The sequence below is a fragment of the Pongo abelii genome, chromosome 6 (genome assembly GCF_028885655.2).
Source record: "Pongo abelii isolate AG06213 chromosome 6, NHGRI_mPonAbe1-v2.0_pri, whole genome shotgun sequence".
NCBI classification, from domain to species: Eukaryota; Metazoa; Chordata; class Mammalia; order Primates; family Hominidae; genus Pongo; species Pongo abelii.
In genome coordinates this window covers 104937219-104954339 of record NC_071991.2, presented here as the reverse complement: position 1 = coordinate 104954339, position 17121 = coordinate 104937219, and the positions used below count along the sequence as shown (strand labels likewise).

The 17121-nt window shown below is 39.4% G+C and overlaps 1 protein-coding gene and 1 long non-coding RNA gene across 3 annotated transcripts in view; one reads left to right on the top strand and one right to left on the bottom strand.

Annotated features, from left to right (window-relative positions):
* LAMB1 (laminin subunit beta 1) overlaps positions 1-17121 on the top strand; it is a 79402-nt gene that overhangs the window by 60149 nt on the left and 2132 nt on the right. For both annotated transcript variants that reach the window (XM_009243142.4, XM_063726116.1), the window contains 8 exons: positions 2708-3077; positions 5801-5985; positions 7419-7660; positions 10679-10882; positions 11557-11701; positions 13431-13638; positions 13845-13986; positions 16676-16852. In XM_009243142.4, the coding sequence (XP_009241417.3) occupies positions 2708-3077; positions 5801-5985; positions 7419-7660; positions 10679-10882; positions 11557-11701; positions 13431-13638; positions 13845-13986; positions 16676-16852 (1673 nt within the window). The remainder of the gene's footprint in view (positions 1-2707; positions 3078-5800; positions 5986-7418; positions 7661-10678; positions 10883-11556; positions 11702-13430; positions 13639-13844; positions 13987-16675; positions 16853-17121) is intronic.
* On the bottom strand, positions 2927-5805 carry LOC134761782 (uncharacterized). Its single transcript, XR_010140907.1, has 2 exons — positions 3620-5805; positions 2927-3466 (listed from the first exon to the last, which is right to left on the bottom strand). It is a non-coding gene; the product is annotated as an uncharacterized LOC134761782 (long non-coding RNA).

Sequence of the window (17121 nt, the reverse complement as noted above, 5' to 3'; positions counted from 1 at the left end):
GAGAATATTCCCCAAACAAGAAAAATGAAACATACCTTAAGTGCCTGGAAAGGATCTGTTTTTTGAAAAACATACACCCAAGTTTTACTTTTGAAATCCTAAGGTCTTGGTTTTGAAAACCCCAGGCACTAAGGAAATTACATGTTTTAAAATCCTAAAGGTTGAGGAATTAATATTCTAAACTTCAAATTTTTGAATAATCATGATGTTATTGGCAAATACATATAAATAAACATATAACCAGAACATATGTTTTTCCCCTTTATCCAATGGAAATACGATCAAGCATCACTCTTAGCAGAAGACTACCAGACACTTGTAGGGACACGAAAAGTGATAATAAAAACAATTTATTTATTGAATGCTTGCTATAGACCAGATGCTCTTCTAAGCATTTTGTAATTATTTTATCTCAAAAGCAGTCCTGTATTTATAACCATTACCTCTTCTTACAGATGTGGAAGACGTGACTCAGTTTCCTGATTACCCAGGGTCACATAACATGTGTGGAGAAGGCAGTATTTACAACCTCAGTCCGCAGTTCATGCTCTTAACCACAATGCTGTACTCCTCAAACCTGCCACTCGAGAGCCTGGAATGTAGGGGGAGAACAAAGACAATAAAAAGATAAACTAGGAATACAAGGCAGGATGTGGTGAGGGCCAAATGAATGGGCCACAAACACATATCTCTGGGTTGAAAGGATGGTGATGTTATAGCAGATCTCGGGACCCTCAGTATAACTGGTTCTGGGAGATGTTCCATTAGAAAGATTTTCAGAGGAAGGCCGGGCGCGGTGGCTCACACCTGTAATCCCAGCACTTTGGGAGGCCAAGGTGGGCGGATCACAAGGTGAAGAGATCGAGACCATCCTGGCCAACATGGTGAAACCCCATCTCTACTAAAAATACAAAAATTAGCTGGGCATGGTGGTGCACGCCTGTAGTCCCAGCTACTCAGGAGGCAGAGGCAGGAGAATAGCTTGAACCCAGGAAGTGGAGGTTGCAGTGAGCCAAGATCATGCCACTGTACTCCAGTCTGGGAGACAGAGCGAGACTCTTTTTTTTTTTTTTGAAAGTTTTTCAGAGGCAAATCACAGCTATTGACCCAAGAGTGGCTCACGCCTGTAATCCCAGCACTTTGGGAGGCCGAGGCGGGCAGATCACCTGAGGTCGGGAGTTCCAGACCAGCCTGACCAACATGGAGAAACCCCGTCTCTAATATAAAAAAAAAAATTTAGCCGGGTGTGGTGGCACATGCCTGTAATCCCAACTACTCAGAAGGCTGAGGCAGGAGAATTGCTTGAACCCAGGAGGCGGAGGTTGCAGTGAGCCGAGATCACGCCATTACACTCCAGCCTGGGCAACAAGAGCAAAACCTCCGTCTCAAAAAAAAAAAAATCTGAGAAAGCATGAATCTGTTGTGCTTTGCCACAGTTGACATTGCACTTCAGGAGGATTATTTTCTTTTATGAAGGTATGTAAGTGTCCTTGCATGCCTAGACTAAAATGAGGTTAGGGCTTCATTTGGCAAAGACGTTTGGATTCTGATTGCAAGTTAACCCCGAGTCCGATGCTGAAAAACGAAAAATGGTTTAAGATGTGCCCCTGCCCTTGGAGTCCACAATCCAGTTAGGAAAATAAGATAGTATATTCTTTATTTATTCCTATCTTTCCTCAGAATGGGTGGAAGCCCAGCGATAAGATGTTAGCATAAGGCCTTTCATAATTCAAACCCTGTATAAATACTTTTAAATGTCAGATGTTGATATAAAAATGATTTGGTCACCTGAAATTTGGGACTCTAAGCCAGGGTTCAAGGGCACAACCACTGTGCTAAGTAATCTCGGCCACAGCTACTGGCCAAGAACAGATTTTGTCCTGTACGGCATGTGATTTTCCTGTGCCATTTGGCTTTGCATAAGGTGCCAACCCTATTGGGCCTGTGAGAGGCTGAGACTGAATGGCTCCCAAGATCCCTGCTTGTAGTACTGGCAGTGGTCATCACAATGGCAGACACCCCCAAGTTAGATTATACTTAGTTGAAACCCTTTAAACTGGATACTTAGAATTCCTTTGGGTTTGCTTTTGTTTTGATCATGTTTATTGCATTTCATCAAGTATGTTTTGTTGTGAGATAAGAGTCAGGTATGTTAGGAGCTGCTCATTTGTGATGTATCTGAGCATTATCTGAGCAGGTGGCACATTATCAGGATGTAACCTGGATTGTTTGTACAGACATGGTCTGAGGGGAAATCCTAAGTAAGGGGGAGGCAAAGGCAGGACGGAGGTGAAGAGTATAGACTCCGGAGTTGCAAAGAACTGAATCAGAATTCTGGCATGGCCTTTTCCTTGCAGTGAGACTTGGGGCATGTAACGTAATCTCTCTGATCTCTCAGTTCCCACATCTGTGAAATAGTGATTATTATAACACCTATCCCATAGGGTTACTGTGAGAGTTAAATGGGGTCGTTCACGTAAAACATTTCTGTTTAAAGTATTATTACTGCTAAGAAGGGGTTAGCAACCACTGAAGTCATGCATGTGCTAGAGGAAGATGCTACAGTCTCTACCTGAGCCATTGGTCAATTGTCGTCGATGGTTGACACCTTCCCATTTTCACAGTGAAATGAGTATTCTAAATGCCACATCTTGTCACTGAGGTTCATGATCAAATAGATCAGCTAGCATTGCTTATTCCCTTCTAGCCTGTGACTGTGACCCCAGGGGCATTGAGACACCACAGTGTGACCAGTCCACGGGCCAGTGTGTCTGCGTTGAGGGTGTTGAGGGTCCACGCTGTGACAAGTGCACGCGAGGGTACTCGGGGGTCTTCCCTGACTGCACACCCTGCCACCAGTGCTTTGCTCTCTGGGATGTGATCATTGCCGAGCTGACCAACAGGACACACAGATTCCTGGAGAAAGCCAAGGCCTTGAAGATCAGTGGTGTGATCGGGCCTTACCGTGAGACTGTGGACTCGGTGGAGAGGAAAGTCAGCGAGATAAAAGACATCCTGGCGCAGAGCCCCGCAGCAGAGCCACTGAAAAACATTGGGAATCTCTTTGAGGAAGCAGAGTAAGTAGTTAATGAGCCGGAGGAATAACTCACAATATTTTTTCAGCTTTATGAGTAAACAGCAAAGATTTCCTGGCATGTTGCTTCCATCAGGAGGTTTCGTTAGTCCTGTGGGTGAAAACAGATTCTGAGCCATTTATTTTCCAGCAGTCTTGACTGGGCATTTGGGTGACTGAATGTTGGCACATCTGTGGGGACCAGTCTTCTGGAGGCTGCAGTACAGAATATGCAAGCATTATATTCAGTGCTCCTCCTTGCAAATCATTTTCTAAGTCAGTAAAATGGGAGGAATGCTGGATTTAGAAGACAAAGATCCATAATTGAGTCTTGGCTCTGATGCTAGGCTTGTGAACTTGGATGACTCAATTCCTGAGCCTGTATTTTCTCTCCTGTGGAGAAGGGGTAGGATAATATATGCCGTTACCTTATGAAGTAATGAAAGGATTTATATATAAAATGACAACAGGATTGCAGAAAATTATAAATTGTTAAGTATTGCTACTATGGGGGAAATTCCATAACCTCAAAATAAGACTCCTTACCTTCAAGTTTTTTCTGCTTCTCCGCCATTAGTCCACCAGACCAGTGCTTCATTCATCTAGTTATAACAGCTGCTCTACGCTGAAAAGTCCTCATCCCACCCCTTCTCTAGGTAATCTTCCCTCTGATTGGACAGTGTTTGTTAGTGGAAGCCTAGAGAATTGAGCTGAGTGATGCTGAACTTCTCAAGGATCATTTATCTACCCTTTCTCCTACCTCCCCTCTCTTGCCCCTAAACATCCCAACTCCTTTTGCCAAAAAGGAACCCCCAAAACAGCACAATAAGACCTAAGTGCTAAAGGACAAAAACAGAAAAGGGTATGAGGCATCTGTGCTTCCCTAGATGCTATGGTTTTTTCACTGCAGACTCACCATCTAGGCCTGAGGGGACCACTTCACAGTTAAATCCTGCACACTGAAGTGTTTATATGACGAAATGACAGTAACATTTTTTGTGTGTGATGAGACTTTAATCAGCATCTTTAAGAAGCCAGAGGGACTTTTCATCTCATACCAGGCATGAGTAGCAGAGGACTCTGACATTAGCTCAAGCGACTGGAAGGAGGTCCTTCCTAGACCTAGATTTAAAGTAACTGGACCTTGATGTCAAGCCTTGGGTTTTATGCCCAAGACCATGTAGCTGGCCAGAGTGTTAGGAAACGTCTGATGTAGAGTGACAATGCATTTAATGAGGCATTTTACCTCACTGAAAAGACTAAGCCTCCTAATGTGCAGAGATCACAGTTTTGGCAGGCCATGGTCCGAATGCAAGCCCGTTTAGGAAATGATTCTTGGCCTGGGTCTTAGGCACCTCTGGGAGGAAGAAAAAAATCTGGTGTCCTTTGAGAGCCTGCCAGAAGAGAGATTACATTCCCAAAACAGCTCTGTTTCTACCGTCACTATTCATTTAACTAGACAGATTGTAATAATCACAGGAAAACTAGTTCCATTACTTTTTTCAACATACTATCCAAGGATACATGTTTTAGGAACCAAAGTGGCCTTATTTTAAAATATGATGTTAGATTTGCTTGTTTTAAAAAATTGTATCATTTTATGAGACCTGAGAAGAAATGAAAGCCTTCTGTGGGTCATATAATTAATAGAAGCAAAGCACTGAAAAAAGAAACTACGTATATTACCCTCAGGAAAAAAAGGCACTGAAATGTAATTTAATCTACCATTTTAAACGATCCCTTTAAGTACTTTTTCTTTGAGTTGGGTTATGGTTTTATGTCAGCCTTACATATCATTTTTCTAATGGCTCCCAACCTTTCAGCATCTTTACATTTTCCTGGTTTTTTATACTATTATATCCCCAAGAAGACAATTATATTCAATTAGGTGAACCAATAATACGCAGAGGTAAAGTCTGCTCAAATATTACTTTCTTTACAATACACATACAACCCTACCCACACCCACCTGGAGCACACTCGCATGTGCACACACACGCCCATATACACACTATGTACACAATAATATACAAAATAGATGTCAAAAGTACAGCTTTGTAGGTTTGAAAGTACAGAACAAAATGCGGTTTAGATTCCAAATTAAATACTGTGAAAGCTAAATCTTCTTATTGCATTCTTAGTAGATGCTATCTTCTTATAAAAAATAAAAAGGCTGTTGGTTGAAGGAGGCCCCCTCTGATGGAAGACAGGAGTGTATGAAAGCTGATACTGGTGGCTCCTGTTGTCTTTGTGGCGGGCTATAGGGCTTCCCCTCTGCATGTTCCGTCTTGAAGGAGATCCGCAAGGCTTAGGGAAGAATGTTTTGGGCTGGTGGCTGGGAGGCCTAATTGTATAACTGGAGTCATTTATGTCTTCAGTTTTCACAATTGTAAGGGCTTGAAGCTGCCTGTGAATGGAGCCAGAACTCCACACTCTGACCTGTGCTCATGTTACAGCAGAAATTTGGAATCCCTTAAATGGCTTGTCTGCCACAACTCAGCTGAGTGGTACTTCTGTGTTTCTCTCAAGTCTTTGAACAAAGAAAAATTGTTAGATTTAATACAATCTTTTATAAGGAAAATAAAACTAGCACTTAGAGATGAAATGTTACAAATTACTGAATTGGTTTGAAATTAGTAATGGATACAGTACTAGTAGAAAATATGAAACATGAAAGTTCTCCCTTGGGTTTATTTTATGTAAGTAAGCTTAACTTTCTCTTTACAGGAAACTGATTAAAGATGTTACAGAAATGATGGCTCAAGTAGAAGTGAAATTATCTGACACAACTTCCCAAAGCAACGGCACAGCCAAAGAACTGGATTCTCTACAGACAGAAGCCGAAAGCCTAGACAACACTGTGAAAGAACTTGCTGAACAACTGGAATTTATCAAAAACTCAGATATTCGGGGTGAGCATTTTTTGTTGCAAATAGTCCCAGACAATGGATTTAACGATATGGCTAACGTTTTAATACAGCACTTTTGGGGGAAAAAAGTTTTCTAATAAAATTTAAAACTTTTGCTGATCCAGTTTCTGGCACAAATGAGGATCAAAGTCCCCATTTTACAAATGTGGGACTTGGGCACAGAGAACCTAAGAGACATAGCAAAGGTCCCACAGAGTGAATGGCAGTAGTTGTATCAGAATGGTATCCATTTCCTGATTTTTTTTTTTCCCCTCCAGTTAGTAGTTTAATCCCCTGGCCTTTTCTTGGAAGGGGGTTCTTTTGAATAGTTAAGGTATTAATACTTCTGCAAATCCTTTCACATTCAAGAATGCTGCTTGGTCAGAAAAAAACTTTTGCAAATCATTATTTATATCATAGACCATATAGGATCCTCAGCAAAAAGTGAATGTAGAAATGTGTTACATCATACTGTCCAACTATCCATACTGTTTTATGCATGATTGCTTTTGGACTAAAGCTAAAAACATGTCATGCTGTTATATATAATACCGTCATCCCTTGGTATCCATGGGGTATTGGTTCCAGAACCCACTGCAGAAGCCAAAATCCACAGGTGGTCAAGTCCGTTATATAAAATGGCACTTGCATATAACCTATGCATATCCTCCTATATACTTTTCTTTCTTTTTCTCTCTCTCTTTCTTTCTTTCTTTAAGAGATGGGCTCTTGCTATGCTGCTCAGGCTGGTCTTGAACTCCTGGACTCAAGTGATCCTCCCGTCTCAGACTTCTGAATAGCTGAGATTATAGAGGTGAACCACCACACCCAGCTTTACTTTTTTCTTTTTTTCCCTTCAGTATATTTAAAAATAATCTCTAGATTACTTACAATACCTAATACAATGTAAATGCTATGTAAATAGTTGTTATACTTTATTGTTTAGGAAATAATGGCAAGAAAAAAGTCTGTATACATTCAGTACAGATACAACCATTTTTTCCAAATGCTTTCCATCCACAGTTGGTTGAATCCACATATGTGGAACCTACAAATATGGAGGGCTACTATATTAGTCATTTGAGTGGATCCGAATAAAGGATTGAGAAAAGTCATCTAGTCATATAATCTTCAGGCTGCCTGAAACCAGCTATTTATAAAGAACCGGATGTTTGCTTGTGTATAGAAACAAGATTGCATGATTTTCTTAATTTTTCATTTTTCACCCAGATGTTTGCCATACTCGAGCTGGAGTAGGTGCTAATGGGACAAAACATATTCATTGCTCATGAAAACTGTACTTCATAAATATTTTTTCTTGAATTTTAAAACCTTACAGTAAATTTAGGACCTGAAGACACCAAATATAGACACTGCTTGGGGAGGAAGCCTAGTATGATGAGGTTAACTGTGGGCAATTCCATTTCCTACCCTAGGTGCCTTGGATAGCATTACCAAGTATTTCCAGATGTCTCTTGAGGCAGAGGAGAGGGTGAATGCCTCCACCACAGAACCCAACAGCACTGTGGAGCAGTCAGCCCTCATGAGAGACAGAGTAGAAGACGTGATGATGGAGCGAGAATCCCAGTTCAAGGAAAAACAAGAGGAGCAGGCTCGCCTCCTTGATGAACTGGCAGGCAAGCTGCAAAGCCTAGACCTTTCAGCTGCTGCCGAAATGGTAAGGCTTGGGGGTGTGGCCTTACTGCTATGGTGCCAAGCAAAAAAAAAAAAACCATCCTTTGTCATTATTACAATAATTTGCAAATGAATCAGCAGGAGTGAAACTCCTAGGCTGAGGTCTCTGGATCCTGGAATATGGGGTATCTGTAACCAAGACAGATTAAAAGCAGCAGCATATGGGTTTCCAGCCTTCCCCTCTTGTTTCTCTGTGGTCCTCAACTAAAGAATGAATCATGACTATTCTCCCATACTGCTTTAGCTACTCAGTGACATCGCACTGAAACTTGATCCTTCTTACACTGTGGACATTTCTTTAATATTTTTTTTCGTAAGTAGAGACAGGGTCTCACTACATTGCTCAGGCTAGTCTTGAACTCCGGGTCTCCAGCAATCCTCCTCTCACCTCAGCCTCCCAAAGTGCTGGGATTACAGGCTAACACCCCTGCCCACCCCCACCCCCCTGCTTTTTTTTTTTTTTTTTAAGAGATGGAGTCTCGCTATGTTGCCCAGGCTAACCTCAAACTCCTAGGCTTAAGCGATCTTCCCACCTCACCCTCCTGAGTAGCTGAGATGACAGGCATGTGCCACCACACCCAGCTTGGACATTCTTTTTTTAGTTTGTTCTGATTTGAATTATAAAACGCATCTCAGTGTAGGAATTCAGAATCATTCTTGAAGGGGCTTCCGTTAAAAATTAAAGGGAGCAAAAGAATTTTTTCATGGGTATTAGCTATTATGTTCCTTTGTTCCAGTAACTTTACCTGGTGAAGATTAACCCTGAAACCAGCCTAGAAAGTAGATTCATTTCCCAGAAGCTTTTAAAAAGGAACTCTGGAGCCAAATGAAATTGAGTTGTGAGTTTAATGAAAATCAGGCAGAAGACCCCAAAAAAGCCTAACTGAACCTGTTTCTTCCTCTTCCTTCCTGTGTTTTCAAGGAAGGATACCTATGTGAAATAATTTGGAGGGTATTTTTTATAGACTAAGGTTTGTGTTCTCTTAGCCCAGAGACACAGAGAAAGTTAAAGATGGAAGGTGCATAGGTGCAGAAGAGTTCAAACTTCATTACAGCCTTATCTTAGTGATGGTTCCTCCCTCCCCTCATCACTTTCTCTGAAATAGACAAAATTGGTCACAATATAAGACAGTGTTTATTGATGCCTGCTAGGTTTATACTCATTATCTTCTGAAACTTTATAGCAAATAGGGAGCAAATAATCTATCATCATTTATTAAATGGAAAAAGAAAAGATGAAGAAAAAAGAAAAATGAAGGCTTAGAGCAATGTATAAATTGCAGCTAACAGGAGACAAAGTTATTAAGCATGAAATGCCAATTCTCTCAATCTTTCCCTTCAGCATTGATTCCTTCCTTACATATTGTAGTTAAAAAAAAAAAAATCAGTCATCACAAACAAGTTCTCTGTGACCTACAAGAAACAGCTAAGCATGCTAAAGGATTTTTGTCTTGAACCGGAGGCATCTCCGTGGGCGGCAGGGAGATGCATGGGCGGTGGGTGGGGTTCGGGGTTCCTCTGGCCTTTCAAATGTGTGCCCTTCCCTGTGTTTGCTTTTCCACCTGGTAAACTACCTAGGGATTAGCAGCTGCTTCAGTTCTCTTGCTGTGTTTTTGTCTTTGTTAATGATCCTGTGAGAATTCTTTCTGTAAGTTCTTTACTGCCATTTCCTTGTTTAGAGAGAGTTTTGTCCTTTTGTTTTTCAGGTACTTCTAGTTCTGTATCTGTGGATGTTTTAGCTAGAGCCATGCTGGTTTTTTCTTTTTTTTTTTTTTTTTTTCATGTCTGCCCCTGTCTGTTGAAACAAAACAGATCTTCTGTGTGTGCTGTCAGATTGTTTTTAGAAAGCAACCGAGGTTTTTACACTTCTGTTCTTAAGACTCATGTTCTACAGCATACAGAATACACTTTATTTTCTGAAACTTTGTGTTTTTGTAAGCCAGATAAATGACTTATTTAGTTGTAATTTGAGATATAATGGGATTATAATCATCTTAAAATTATTAGGCTAAATAGTTGATTGTATTTATTTAAAAACTACTTTTTTGTACTTTTTTAAAACAATACTTGTTTGGGAATATTCTGTTAACTCCTTTTCACTGCAGTAAATCCTTGTCTTCTTTTCAGTATGAGAATTTCCGCAAACAGCTCTAAATGCAATTTTCTTCCTGCTCAGCCTTTTCTATCACATAGCACACTTGTATTATAATTTATCAATTTGCATTTGTATGCCATGACCAAGTGGTGATCTTTGAGAGGTTTTGGTAGGTAAGAAAAGAGCACTGTATGCATGTGTGATGGCAGTCGGGGGTGGTAATTTGGAAACACTTCGTCTACCTTTGTTCCTTTGTTTGTACTGTTTTCTTTAACCTGTGGAATGTTTTCCCACTTCCCCTGCTCAAATCCCACCAGCCAACAACTTCTTCAGCTACAACTGTAGCATTCCTCTACAGTCTCTCCTTTGTCTACTTTCTTTCATAGTGACTGCATCTGACCTATTCTTGGCTATTTTACATGGAATGATCCAGTCCTAACTAGATGGGAAGTTACTAAAAGGCTAGGTCACCATATTTACTGGAGGAGTTAACATGGTGCTGGTGCTGGCCCCAAAGATGGTTCACAATAGCTTTTTTTTTTTTTTTTTTTAAACTCTAACTGGTTAGAAAAAAAGGAAGGCATTCCTTGGCCCTTGCAATGGCAGAATTCAACTTGATATAGCAGATGTTTGCATCCTGGGCAGAGCTCATATAGTATTTTAACTCATTTGGGCAGAAGATATTGATGAGTTGTAAACTTCCATTGTTTCCTCAGAAATAAGCAGGTTAGTTTATTCCTAAACTCTTTCCTCCTCTCTCCATTCTGTCTCCCAAACACTGTTTTCAAGCACCCTTGCTGAGGACCACCTACACATTCTCTGGGGCCACCCAGGCCCTGCACAGCTGTTCTGCTGCAGCAGAAATCACTATCTGAAGTATTGTGCCTGATCCTTGGCTTGTTGCAGACCTGTGGAACACCCCCAGGGGCCTCCTGTTCCGAGACTGAATGTGGCGGGCCAAACTGCAGAACTGACGAAGGAGAGAAGAAGTGTGGGGGGCCTGGCTGTGGTGGTCTGGTTACTGTTGCACACAACGCCTGGCAGAAAGCCATGGACTTGGACCAAGATGTCCTGAGTGCCCTGGCTGAAGTGGAACAGCTCTCCAAGATGGTAATTCAGTGGATGGCCTCAGTTTTTGTTATGTATGTTTGCTTTCAGCTGTGGACTGAAGGATCTGAAAGGGAGAAATCAATTCTAAATGCTAACTGAAATGAGAAGGGCATATCACAATCAAATATGAAAGTTCATGTTTCTGTGAGGTCTGAGAAAGAGATGGGGAGATTTTCTTCACAGATAAAGAATTTGCTTTCTCCTCACTCAACACATGTTTTAGAGCAAGATGTTTAAATCTTATACTGGATAATTTCAGATAGCCATCTTACTTATCTGACTCCAGGGTTATAAATACATCCAGCTGTACGACAAAAACTCTATACTAAGCAATTGAGCATTTATTCTTCTAAAGTGACACACACTTTTTAAGTATTTATGTGGGCACCGGAGAAAAAGACTCAGGACTATTTTATAGGCCAGGAGTTAAAAAACAACTTGAAAAATTTTAAATGCTAGTTCTATTTATATAAGAATACTGTTTAGGAATCTCTATACTGAATACTTGCAGTCTGTAAGAATACAATACTTTGTTGAATGGGAGAAAATTGTTTCCCAGACATATGATTCCAAGTACATAGTTTTTCAACATCATTTCTGGGCCATTTCCAATATTCTGGTCTCCTTTAGAAAGAATGGAAGTCTTCCATGGGTAATTTATTCTTCATATTTAGGTCTCTGAAGCAAAACTGAGGGCAGATGAGGCAAAACAGAGTGCTGAAGACATTCTGTTGAAGACAAATGCTACCAAAGAAAAAATGGACAAGAGCAATGAGGAGCTGAGAAATCTAATCAAGCAAATCAGGAACTTTTTGACCCGTAAGAAATTTTTTCATTTTACTTTTAGACATTTGTTTCTTTGTGATTCTCTGTTTACATTTTAGATAAAATCCATTTCTGTCAGGGTACTAAGTGACATTTCCAAATAAGAAAAATGTCCATATATTAAATGTTTCCACTTCTTAAACTTATATATGTGTATCAAATAACTTTCTCCAATGTTATACAGATACAGACACACCTGATAGGATACTCAGGTAGCCAATCAAAAGTCAAATAGTTACATTGAAAACTGTGGAATTTGTTAGAAATTACGTATAGTAATCTCTAACCTTAAAGAAGTAGAGTTTGTTATTTTGGCATTGCCCCCAAAGCTTTGTAATTCTATTATTTACAGGATATTATACCTATAGTTAGTTAAGAGTGTTGCTAGTCACAGTTCAAGTGTTACCAGTAAAGATGGTTTTGGCTGCAAATTACAGAAAACTCTCAAGTGAAAGGGACTTAATCAAAAAGGATGTTTATTATCTCACATCTTAATAAGATATCCAGTAGCAGGATAGCTTCTTGGGTCTGCGACCCACATACTTTTCATCTTTCTACTCTACCATCTTAAGCATATCAGCTTTGTCCTCTAGCTCCTCATGGTTACAAGGTAGCTGCCAAAGTCCCAGACATCATATAAAGATTAATAATGGAAGAAGAGACCACCTATTCCTTGTATCTTTTTAAAAAGGAGGAAGTCTTCCCTAGAAGCCATTAAGCAGTCATCCCTATAAACCTCATCGGCCAGAAATAAGTCACATGCCAATGCATAAATGTCACTGGAAAATGGGAATGTGATTACAGTAATTCGCAAACTAATATTTAATGCTGGGTTGATAATTTTACCTGACTTAGAGGCAGGTGCCTGAAAAAAATCAGTATTCTGTTAGCAAGAAAAAAGTCATGGCTAATAAGGAGTCAACAGTATTTGCTAAGGATATCTTAGGTAATACTCCATGGAAGCCATCATTCAAGTACATATTTTATTTGAATAAATCCTCTGGGGTCCATTTTTATGTTCAATAGTTTAAAACAAACAAAGCTTGAAAGTAAATGAAGATCTGACGTATTTGAAGCTTAACTTCATAAACTTTTTTTTTCACCATCTTCCACATTTCACATTTGAAACTCCTTGGCTTCGTTGACAACCCATTATTCCGGTTCTCCTGCTTCTATAATTTTCTCCCTTTCTATAATTTCCTGAACCTAGATCATTTGTAAGAAATATCGAATCTCTATATCTGCATTCACAAGTTTCTGAGCTATTCGTCCAACCTCAATTAAAAGATTTCATTGCCTTTAAGTCTCAGCTTTAAGCTCTGGCCCTCTATGGTTTTCCACAATGTTCAGATTCACTCTGCTAGACTTTCCCATAACATGCTCTGCCGTTCCTGTCTCCCCACCTGGAACTGTCCTTTCTTCTTTCAAATTCTATTATCCCTTAAAATCTGATCAGCTCCTCATCTTCCACGAAGGTTTCCCTCACTACCCAGCCTAAAACAAATTCTAGTAGTACTCAGTTGTCTGCAGTTACTTTTTTGTGCGTGTAGGTCTCATCTCCCCTCGAAATCCCAGACAGATTATAAACTCATAAACAGGAAGTTAGTGTCTCTTGGTGTGTAACCCCACCATGCTAGTCCATAGTAGATGACCAGTAAGTGGTTGAATGAATGAACCATCTATTCTTTTCACCTCTTTTTGGGGACATCTTTGCTTTTCACAGAGGATAGTGCTGATTTGGACAGCATTGAAGCAGTTGCTAATGAAGTATTGAAAATGGAGATGCCTAGCACCCCACAGCAGTTACAGAACTTGACAGAAGATATACGTGAACGAGTTGAAAGCCTTTCTCAAGTAGAGATTATTCTACAGCAGAGTGCTGCTGACATTGCCAGAGCTGAGATGTTGTTAGAAGAAGCTAAAAAAGCAAGGTATCTAAAGACATGGCATCTAAGGGGCTTATTTTGTGTATCTATTATGGAGTAAAAAGTATCTCTTTAACCAATGAAACTTCTAGGAAGGACCTATGCGAGTCTCTCTGGGTCATTTCAGGAAGGCTATTCTTTAAAGAAAAGAACACTGAGAGTACTTTTTTCATGTTCAGCAACAATATACTGTCTCATTATTTTTTACTCAGCAAAAGTGCAACAGATGTTAAAGTCACTGCAGATATGGTAAAGGAAGCTCTGGAAGAAGCAGAAAAGGCCCAGGTCGCAGCAGAGAAGGCAATTAAACAAGCAGATGAAGACATTCAAGGAACCCAGAACCTGCTAACTTCGGTAAGCATACACAATCATTACATGTATGGGAACACACCTACATATACACTTACCAGAAAAGTACATTTGTTATCTATGAACAGAAATTCTTACAACTCAACATTAAAGGATTCCTTTAATTTTAATAAATCTAAACTACTCTGTTAGCATGGATGCTAAAAATAAGTGGAGACAGGTTTTCAAGGAATAAAAGGACTCTGAAGACATTGGACCATTACGTCCCATCTCATTTTCTCCCCCACAAAGTCTGAGAAAGATAAAAACTTCTATTCTTGGGCGGGCATGGTGGCTCATGCCTGTAATTCCAGCATTTTGGGAGGCTGAGGTGGGTGGGTCATTTGAGGTCAGTAGTTCAAGACCAGCGTGGCCAACATGGCAAAACCCCTTCTCTACTAAAAATACAAAAGTTAGCTGGGCATAGTGGTGCGTGCCTGTAGTCCCAGCTACCTGGGAGGCTAAGGCAGGAGAACTGCTTGAACCGGGGAGGTCGAGGTTGCAATGAGCAGAGATCACACCACTGCACTCCGGTCTGGGCAACAGAGACTCCGTCTCAAAAAAATAAAAACACTCCTATTCATTGAGGAAACAGCATATACTCTGTTCAGTAGTATGAAGTATAATAGTTTAGAAAACTGTCTTGATGTTATAAAGCAGCTTATATGGTTAAGTCAATGTCTCAAGATTTTGGTGATCAAATATTTTACTATATAGTAGTTTTGGAAACTACTGGAGAACAGTCAGTCTGCTTTCAATACCCAATTCTAGAGGAATCTAATAGAGCGCTTATAGCTAAACAACCTGTTCTGTTTAGAATGCATAGAAAACAATGTTTTTTTATAAGGAATATACTGTGACTACCAGATATTAAAAGTACTCATTAAGAATTTTTCATAGGGATCTAACACTTTGCTCTAAAACTCCTCTTTATCTCTTAAAAGAAGTAATGCAAACATAATTCCATTAAATTCTTTTGTTTCTCAGAAAGTTAATTTTTTCCTTCCAATTTTACGAGTTTTTAAAAAATGAAGAAAATTGATGAGTTATCTGATCCCTATACATGTTCTCAGAATATACTTTGAAATTAAATGCTCCCATACCCAGCATTGTCATCCTTCTCAGGCCAATCCTCCATGTGTTTAAAACCTGGGAAGATGAATTTTCAACATGCTTTTATTACCATTAGTTGGTAAAAACCTGTGTTCCCCTATTCTATTGCTGTCAGTTAAATGAAGGCCAATAATTCTTCTCTGTCCATTTTCCTCCTTAAATTTCGAGTATCAGTAAGACTTTTTCTTCAGGCTATTTGTTCAAATTTAGAAAAATTATGTTTTCCCACCAGACTATAAATATTTTGATGTTTCGATCTCTAGGTTTTTCCATTTTCTCAGTTTGCTATTAATATTTTAGTGAATATTATGTCAGTGACTGACTGTAGAAATTATTGTTTTGAAAGCCAGGTGCAGCGGTGTGTGCCACTTGGGAGGTGGAGGTGAGAGGATCACTTAAGGCCAGGAGTTTGAGACTATAGTGCACTATAATCATGCCTGTAAACAAACAGTCACTGCACTCCAGCCTGGGAAATATAGCAAGACCCTGTTTCTTGAAAAAAATTGTTCTGAAAAGCAAATTAGAAAATACTGAATTATAGGTGAGATGTGGCTTGATGATGCAAGTTAATAATTGGGGTTCTGTTTTTCAGGGGCCCTGGGGGGCAGGAAGTGTTTTAGGTTAGTAACAATAAGAAACAAAGAGACCCTCTAACTAAACTATGTTCATGAAAGCTTATCAGGAACAATTCACTCAAACTTTTATCTTCTAAGAATTATAATTTCTAAGAATTTTATTCTAATTAAAGGGTCCTTAGGTTTGAAATATTTACAAATTTTAGCCTATGTCTTATACTGACCCTTATTAACTTCATTATAGCAGTACTGTTATTCAGTTAATTCTATGTAATTAGACCCATCCTTGAAGATCATTTTAAAGAAAAATTGAGTGCTCAGTGAAATTGATTCTTTTGTCGTGGGCTCAACTGCTTACTTGGGCTAGCTTTTAAAAGTCAATGTTTATTGATTCTACTTTGAAAGGAGATCAGATGTGGATCCTCACCAGTTGCCCAGATATTTTTTTCCCTAAATAACTTTGTGTATTTAGAGTTTACAGCTGTAATGTTCCCAGACCATACATCATCTCACAATTCTATAGAAATTCAGAGAACATCCCTAGTCTCCATGTCTTCAGTAATTAGCTGAAATCTCCACTACTAGAGTTTAACATTTATTTTCCCACTCACATTAAGTTGGAAATTTATGTGGAAATCCCTCTTCACACAGCTGCTTATTTGTGAATGTTCTTTAGCCAAAGTTTGCAGGTGTCCTTAAAATGCTTTCTCAACACATCATGCTCCTTGGGGGGTGGGTTTTTTTTTTTTTTTCTGTCAGAAAAAAGTACATCAATCTCAGCTTAGATCATCAGAAGTACCGAAAGAATGAAGTGAATATATGAAATGTAGCAAAAACTAAAGTTAGACACTTCATGTAACTTTTCCTGAAATATTCTTTTTAGTAATTACTTCTTTTGGTCTAGAGCAAAATGGCACAGCAGACTTTTAAATCTTCCTCCAAACTTGTACTCATAGTAATTCCATTTCTTAAACTAATGGCTTGCTGGAAAATTGACATGCTTTTAGATTGAGTCTGAAACAGCAGCTTCTGAGGAAACCTTGTTCAACGCGTCCCAGCGCATCAGCGAGTTAGAGAGGAATGTGGAAGAACTTAAGCGGAAAGCTGCCCAAAACTCTGGGGAGGCAGAATATATTGAAAAAGTAGTATATACTGTGAAGCAAAGTGCAGACGATGTCAAGAAGGTATGTAAATCTTTGTAATTTCAGACCTATGTTGTTAAAGGAGCCACCAGTCTCCTCCTTGCCTGCTTTAGAGTAAGGGACATGGACCTAACAGAAACAGAATTCATCAGAAGTATCAAATGACCTGTTTTGCAACAGCAGTCTTTAGAAGTGTGGATGGGAAAGAATATGGAAATATCTAATAAGTATGACCTATGCCCTCAAATCCAAATTTGGACAAGAGTTTAGAATGGAATTAACTTAGGGGTAGAAGTCTTAAAACAGGCTTT